This window comes from Crotalus tigris, unplaced genomic scaffold (genome assembly GCF_016545835.1).
Source record: "Crotalus tigris isolate CLP2741 ecotype Arizona unplaced genomic scaffold, ASM1654583v1 scf7180000017883.2314494, whole genome shotgun sequence".
Taxonomy (NCBI): Eukaryota; Metazoa; Chordata; class Lepidosauria; order Squamata; family Viperidae; genus Crotalus; species Crotalus tigris.
In genome coordinates, this window is record NW_024096700.1 from 284785 (window position 1) to 293446 (window position 8662).

Below are 8662 nucleotides of genomic sequence, written 5' to 3' on the forward strand. Positions count from 1 at the left end.
AACTAGCAATTGCTCAGGCCACTGCACAATCTTGCCAACAACCTTCCAGAATTCATGCACATATTCCTTGGCTGGTCGACCCCTCTGTTTCACCTCGTGCTTGCAAGGGTATGGAACCATCCTCGAACCTGGCCCTTCACTTCACTTCTCAGCTTGCAAAGGTATGGAACCATCCTTGAACCTAGCCCTTAACCCTTGGACGAACAGGTTGTAGTCCCATAGATCAGGTGCTTGTTCGTTATACAAGCCATTCAACCACTCCGTTGCCTCCCTCTCTAGGTTTGCCACTATCACATCGACCATAGTAGCAAGGTCTGGTTAGGCATTAGCATTCCTGTTCATGTGGGAGCGCACTTGATTTAAAAAGAAAGCTTTTGTTCAGTTCAGTTTGTCGCAATTTGACAGTTAGCTTTTGAGTGATTTGTGGCTCTGTAGCTACTATAATACTGGAGATATTTCAGCCTTTAATAAAAATATATTATATAGGGCTATTACATAATATTTTCTGTACTGTTAACAGTTTTAGTTATTACATCATTTTATGTGATATAGTATGTTAAATTCAGAGAAGCAATCAATATTTGCTAAAATTATATATAGTTTCATTAATAACCAGATGCCTCCTGGTGACTCCCTTGCCAAACCTTACAGACATACCACACAAATGCATCAGCAATTTATGACAGTATATCTGCACTCATCTGACAATTAAGTCCTGCCCATGCTACTGGTATTGGACAGGGGTTATAACTGAGATGGCAGATTATGATAATCTTTGAAAATCTCTCACTCAGTAGTTTATTCATGTTTGCTCAATAGCAACTTTAGCTTCAAGGAGTTTGTTGCAATCATGCCTATACATGGATGACATGAGTTTTCTTTATATAGCATCCAGAGTTTACTAGTATAGAGAGGTCTGGGTCAAGTCTTTTAATATGCTACATTAATGACAGATTGCACATTAGAAATCTGCATCAACATAGCCATTTCAGATGTGCAAAGACAGTAAAGAGAGTTTTCCTATTTTCCTTGTTTCCATCTTGTTATTATCTAGAGTAGGCAAGATTATTGCAAAATCTCTTCAAAGTCTATTCTGTTACATTCAATTTCAGAACAATAGATATCAGTTGCTTAAGGGGAACAAAATTAAACTAAAGCTATTCATTTCTTCTTCATTCAAACTTATTCTTTGGGGAATATTATTTTTTCCTAGTGCTCTCCACCAAGATCTTTAACAAATTATTTCCAAGACATCAGAAGTGATAAAATAAAAGAAGCTGACTTGAAATGGTAAAAATGAGTGGTAGATAAAGTTCTTGAAAAGGAATGTAGGTGCATTTATAATAGCTTTTATTTCCTCTGGAAAGGTCTGTTTCTGCTCTTGAACATCATTAAAAGCTCACTTGTGTTGGGGGGAAAAATCAAAATATGTTTGCAGCAAGCACTGTGCCAATATAACACAATTAATAATTAATTCACAATTAAGTAGAAAAGGGGAATTTTCTTCCTGCACAAGTCGTTTTTAAGAACATCAAAAAAGACACTGTAAATTCAGTATTTCAGTAGATGCTGATGTTTCCCATCTGCAGTTTCTGATAGCTGAACTCAGGTATATGCATATAATATTCACATGCAACCATTAGCTATAGCCCCAAATGCATTTCAGTGCATTCTAATCTGAATTGCATTGGTTAGATTGGGAATAATAGCTGCAGTCAACGTATTAGTTTTGAAACAAGTACTTATGATTTTATGTGATATTTACATATATGCAAGAACATGTCTGGTGGTGATTTAAATAAAAATCAGATCTGAGTTGCAAAAACCTGGATGACCACCAGATGACACGCTGATAGCCACATATTTACAGAATATAACCTTTTGGTAGTTATTTACAAGTATAAAAATAAATCATAAATGGGATACATAACCCATAACCCTCCTACCAAAGTCTTGCCAATGCAATTCTGTTCAGTGCGAGCTTATAAACTACATATAAAACCCCTGTTGCTAGTTGACCTAATTAGGCGTTTCAAAGCAAGAGTAAAATCAAAATAGCACATCTGTTTTTCCATGGTGCAATTTTATAATGAATCCAAAATAGAGGTCAGCTATGTTCCAAGTCTGCAGGATGCTTCAAATATACTGTAATATACTACCAAAGTGTCAAGGCCACCTTTCATAAAACCAAGATGTATTATATACAAAGTCTGTTAACTGTACATCTAATAGTATAGTTGGTACATGATGGAGGAGGCAATAAGATCACAATATTTTTGTTATTTTATTTTAAAAAGAATGAAAAAATCTTGCATTAACTACTCCCTGCTGGTTCCTGTGTGGCCCATGATTAGGGATTGTATGCATATTATTGCAAGATTCACATGTGCAACCACTTGTGTTCAAATAAACCATGAAACCTTATCCAGAGTTCCTTAGTGAAACAAAGTGTACAAGTGCCATGAAAAAAAGCTGGTTTAACACAACTTTTTTTTGCAAAGGACAACTGTAGGATAGCATACTGTATGTTAATATATGTTCTTAGTTTAATATCCCTGTTTGTCAACTTTGGCACCCTGAATTTCCATGCTCTTCAATTCCCAGAATCCTCCATGCTGGCTGAGGAATTCTGGGAGTTGAAGTCCACTTATCTTGAAGTTGTCAAGGTTGAGAAACATTGCCTTAAAAACTTGATCTCCGATCTTTGTGAAGCAAGAATTTGCTGGAAATTGTTGCCATCAGATGTAATGTTGCTCCTAAAACTAGTTTCAAAGGGAATTAGACCAATTAATTCAGGAAAGACAATAATTGACTCTAATCTACATGGCTGCGTGCCTTCTTCACCTGAATCACAGACAATATAAAATATCAACTATTAGTGAATGTCAGCCAGAGTACCATCATTTTCCTGCTAAGTGGGAAACGAGTGAGACACAGCACATAGGACCAGAAATCCACTTCTTATATTTCTACAGTAAAACCCTCCATATTCTGGGGTTTAGAATATGTCTAGAACAGTGGTTCTCAACCTTTTTAATGCCGCGACCCCCAATCGGTCGTAAGTCGAGGACTACTCAACTGGTCGTAAGTCGAGGACTACTCAACTGGTGCAGCACCGTTTGCAGAATGGGACTTTTGGCGGGCTCAGCAGGGCAGAGACAGCCTGGACAATTCCTATTGGCTTTTGAAAGCCAATAGAATTAGACTCTATTCAAGAGAGTCTATTCTATTGGCTTTCAAAAGCCAATAGAATAAAAGGGAGTAGCACAGCTAAGGAAAAGGGGGGGAAATGGCAGACTGCATTGTTTGGCGACCCCCGTGAAATGGTCGTTCGACCCCAAATGGGGTCCCGACCCACAGGTTGAGAACCACTGGTCTAGAATTCACTGCAATACAATCAGATTCCATGAGAAGGCACCATATGTGAGTCTGTAAAATAAGGATTCCCAAGAGGAGATTTGAAAAAAAATGCAGTTTACAGATCTGTATTGTCTCCAAAAAATTAAAATCCAGAAGCAGCTGCATTAACTTAATAGTGAATGAATTTAATGTAAACTAATTAGCATCAATTGACAATGCCTATGACTACAGAAAGCAGCAGCTCTGTTATGTAATATAATGACTGAAACAATCCTTGAGTTACAGTTCACAAATAGCTTCAAGCAGATTATTATATTCTTAATACACAATAGAAACCAAGATAAACAAGCTTCTTGAAAAATATGTAGCACATACTGGTAGCACCATCACTACCTATGTATAGTTGCATGCACATTTTTTTGAAGCAAATTTCACTTGTAGGGCAGGTGGAATTAGCATGAGTCAAGAACTTTCCTATGCAATGGAGCAATAATTAGCATGGCTGTTACTCAGGAAAAGTGACTTCATGAATCACATGAAGGTAATCCTATCAGCGCCAGCCAGTATGGCTAAGGATCAACAATGTAAATGCTGAAACTTCTGAAACACCAAAGGTTGCTCACCTCATGTAAAAATCAGAATCTGTCTTGTAGGAAATTCAGTTACTACGTATCTCCTTATGATCCAACTCCACTCTACTGCAGATTTCCTACTGTCTTGTAGAAAGGCATCAGGAAGGCATCCAACCTGTGCTCCTTTTGAGAAGGCAGAATGCAAACCTGTGCTTAGCTGAACATCAACCTTTAGGACAGTTTCTAGAGATGCTTCTCTGAAAAGGTATCTTAGAGTTTCCTGTAGGTGTGAGGGGTGAATCATGCCAACTGCCTTCATGTTTTTCCCTTGTCAGTATTACCATGGCAACAAAGCAGATACTAAGGTTTGCAACCCCCTCACTCCTCCATTCCCTCAACTAAGTTTTGCTTAGTTCAGGAAAACATAGATTGGGAAGAATTTTGGCTTCATTCCCAAATATGTCTATTAAAGAACTTTCCTCTTCACTCCTCTCCCAGTCATAAATTTCCTGCTGATATTCAAAGGCAGAGTTATTTTTTCATAATATTCTATACATTTTTTCCAGCAAAAGCCTGCCAACACTGTTGCTAAAACTTACTGGGTTCTGTTTTGTTTTTCCTTTATTAATATATTCTAAAGCAGAATAAAACATTGAGGGCTGACAAATTCAAAATGGCATTCTTATCACAAAACTTTAATAACAAAAGAAGGGTGCTGTCCAACCATTGTTGTTCCCCCATTTATAATATGATGTTACTAGGTTTTGGGATCTGTAAAAACCAAGCCAAATTTCAGTTCAGTTGAAAGTCCAATGGTGGAAAGATAACTGCTAAATTGCAAATTAATATGAGACCTGGCCAACAATGCAAAATCTACCTATTAATAAAGAAACCAGCTTTTCTTCATTATAAAATACCAGTAACTGTTTTATAGCCCAATCTTATGCACATTTAATGATACAAGTTCCACTCATAACAATGAAACTTAGTCCAAGATTTGTGCCCCTCACAAGTTTTTTAAAATGCCATTATGGTTGGGGCTGGATCTCTTTTTATATTAATTTAAAGGCACCAGTTATCAGAATGAAAAGTATCCCCTGAGCAACCTTTTAGTAGGGGAACTGCTTATAAATAGCCTTCCAGGGATGCGATCTAATGATACTTGCCTGCTGATAAATTCCCCATTCTTTGGCTCTAGAGGATGGTAAGCTTCTCCAGAACAGATCAGAAGGCTTATACTGGGATGGTGTGGATGGGTGCAGGGGCAGGAAAATTATCTTGTACAAGTAGAAATCCATTTCCATACCTTGATTTCCTATATAAAGCATGTTTCTACTTTCATAGTGCATTGCTAATGTCATCTACATATATGTTTAATTCATTCTGCAATATGGAAAGGGACCTTAGTTTAATTCTAGGATACTTTAATCCCAAATTCAATTATCAGCATTTCCATGTAAGACTCAGGAAAAAAAATAGTTCTATGTGAAAACTAATCCTGCAGACAATAAGCAGTGATAGGTCGGGTAAACTGGACTAGATGGATCGTGGGTTTGAATAGCATTTTTCACTTTTCCTAAATACAGTATTTGAATATTTATTTTATGAAGCTTGTTTCACTTTATGTAGGAACAATCGATTCAGCTGGGTAACTATTACCATCCCAGAATCTATTCAGCAGATCAGCATTATTTCAAGCAGTTTAAATGATTTTAATCAAAATATGTGTATTGTAAAACTAAATAAATAGCGAATTATATTTAAAAACTTAAAACTGGGATTTCTTTTACATCATTCCCAGAAATTATTTTTTCAAACAATCAGTATTGTGGATTCCACATTCCAATTTAGTTTCTCAAATTCATGCCTATAGTATGAATGAATACTGTATATACATACACACATGTTGATGTTCCCCTGCTTTGTGCAAGAAATACTAGTGTGACCTACTTTTCTTTTTGACTGTTTTTGATTGTCTTAATCATTGCCCTAGAGATTTTGTCTAAAGGTCAAGTTCTATAACCATCTTCTCATCAGATTTCCTCAATTTCCCCCCCCCCCTTCCTCAACTGTCTTGAGCTATAAGGGCAAGATTTCCAGACCACACAGGAATTTGGGAATCTGGTTTCCAACACAACTGAAGACAACCAGACTGTAATAGGCTGCTCTGAATTTATTTTGTTTTTGCTTTAATTACTGAAAAGAGAAGAACCAAATGGAACAAATGCAATAATAATTCCAAAGAACCTTAATGGAAGGATAAAGCCTCACTTTTATGCTACATTCCCTGAAAGAGTGCTAGTGGATAAGCAGCACATGCTGCTCAGCTGACAAGAGGGTTTTGATTTACAGCTTTCAGGGGAATAATCAAATCATGGATTTTTCTCTGCAGTTCCATAAAATCACCACCAGATTAAATCAACTAAACAAGTGAACTAGAAATTGATTGAAAAATTATAGAATTATTAAGGTCATGCCTATAACATTGGGGATGTGGGAAGGGGTTTTGGATGGGAAAGACTGCCAAACTGAATATCTGATTAAGTGACAAAGCATAACATTATCTGTATCTGGGGGGATTTTGAAAGAGTTTGTATTTGCGTGAGAGAAAGCCTCTAGCAAAGATATGAAAAAGATAAGATCATTCCAGCTCTGCCACTTTGAAATGTGTGCCTGGCATTATATATGGGAAAAAGAAAAAGGGAGAGCCCGAGCAGGCCGATTCCCCGTCTGTTTTCAGTAAGAGCCCTCTCTCCTATTAAGCATATTCTTTCCAACTTGGAGCGATCCTAATTCGAAAAAGCTAGGAATTCAAAGGCAATGCCGCGTTCCAAAATCTGGAAGGCTTTCCACAATATCCCGGACTTGACCGGGCGGGAAAGGCAACTCGAATGGAAAGCAGGAGATCAACCCTAGAAAGGACTGTAGTGTCAGCTCCTTGAAATATTCCAATAACCCATCCACAATGCAGGTTGTGGACGTCCACAGCACCGTCCCATTGGAAAGTACGAGGTCGCGTTGGCAGACCTACATAAAGAGCAGCAGAGAAACAATGGGGAGCTACTTGGGAGAAACAGCCCTGGGTCTAACCTCTTCTTCTAAGGAGACTCTCACCGACCGCCCTTAGACCGAAAGACTCCCGAAGCAGGGTCCTATTTCAGGTACCCGCCCATATTTCCCCAAGCGCGCTACCTATTCCCCACGCGTGTTACAGAGTCCGGGATTGACTCTGAGCAGGGTCCCGTTCCCATCCTCTATCCTGCTGAGATCGAAGGCGAGGGGGGGAGCAGCCCTGTAATTGCGGACCACCGCTCAACGTTCTCCGAGGCTTCCCCTCCCCAGAGCGAAGGAGGCAGAATGTCCTCCGGGGACCGAGCAAGCTAAGCCGGCGCGCTGTCTCCCTCAGCCCCTTTTGGGCCCCGCGCGCCTTCCCTCGCTCCCTGCGCTCTGCCTCCCCAGCTCCGCACGCCGGACGCCAAGCCCCCCTCCGGACACCGCCTCCCGCCTCTTCCAAGCCTGCCCTGCCTCGGCATTTCGGTCGGGCTCGGCCGACCGGGAAGAAGGACGTTTCTTCGCCTACCACTGCTGTTGGATCCTCATGGTCGCTGGAGCCGGGCTCCCCTCTCTTTCCCTCCGTCGCCATTTTCCCACTGGCAGAGCGAGCCCCGACTCCGGGCAGAGGAGAACGGCGCCGAGCCCAGCGAACGGCGGCCCCCGCAACAGCAACAGTAGCGGCACCCTCTGCCGCCGCTTAACTCCTTCGGCTCCAGCGCGGAGCGCCTCCCTCCGGCCCCGAGCTCGGAGCTGCAGTCCGGGAGGTGGAGCCGTTGATGTGTATTTTCTGTCCTGGTGTTTTTTCACTATTCCTTTATTTTGAAATGGCCTCTTGTATGTCGGATAATATTATCCCCATGTCGGATGTTGTGGGCTTATGTTACATGCTACCTTGAGCAGAGGGTCTTAAAAAGCAGCTACGAAACGGAAGACTGTGGGGCTGGCATGGTTAAATCGCTGCAAAACAATGCTGATATTAACACTTGCCAGTCGGCGTCTTGGTGCATCCATTCAGAACCATTGGGTGCCAACGGCTGCTGTCCTGATTATGCGTGTGCAGCCTATCATAAACCAAGGGACTTGTTTATCCCACTAGCTTTGCTTCCCTTATATATTAGCTGGTGGACTACCATTCGCCGGTCAGGCACCACAGTAGAAACCAGTTGGGTCTTTGTAAGTAAATAGTGCCTCAACTTCTTGACCTGTTTCCCTTCCTGCAGCGATTTTGTTGTAGCTCAGACTTAAAAATGTTTTTAAACGATGTCATGGAAATCAGAAACATCAATTTTACTTAGCCGTCCCTTCCCCATCTCCTCCTCCTTTCCTTTCCTTTCCTTATACAAACAACAAATGTAGGCATTCAGAGCCCTCCATTTTCTGTTTGGAACATAATGGTCCCATGTTTATACTATTTCAGCCTCATGCTAAACAAGGATGGATCATAGTGTTAAATCTTAATAAATCTGGTTAAGCCATTGAGAGCTCTGGTGTTTCCATTGTAGACCACTCCTTAAATTCACCAGCTGCTGGTTGTCCCAAAGGTGCTTTTCCAAAAGGCAACCTACATGAGTGGATGAGTGTTTATGGCAGGGAACTGTACATGGAGTTAGAGAAGAAATGTTTGAAGAATAAAAAGAAAACATTTGTGCTAGAAAACTATAACTCTCTTCCCTGTA

General features: G+C 40.4%; 1 protein-coding gene across 2 annotated transcripts in view; it reads right to left on the minus strand.

The window, feature by feature from the left end:
- CTTNBP2 (cortactin binding protein 2) overlaps positions 1 to 7837 on the minus strand; it is a 155399-nt gene extending 147562 nt beyond the window's left edge. Inside the window, exon 1 of one of the 2 annotated variants that reach the window (XR_005556794.1) lies at positions 7513 to 7837. Coding sequence is in view for 1 of the 2 variants with exons in the window: in XM_039343954.1 (XP_039199888.1) it covers positions 7513 to 7575 (63 nt within the window). In the remaining variant the exon portion in view is untranslated. The remainder of the gene's footprint in view (positions 1 to 7512) is intronic. The other variant, XM_039343954.1, reaches the window with a different exon arrangement.
- Between the last annotated feature and the right edge of the window lie 825 nt (positions 7838 to 8662).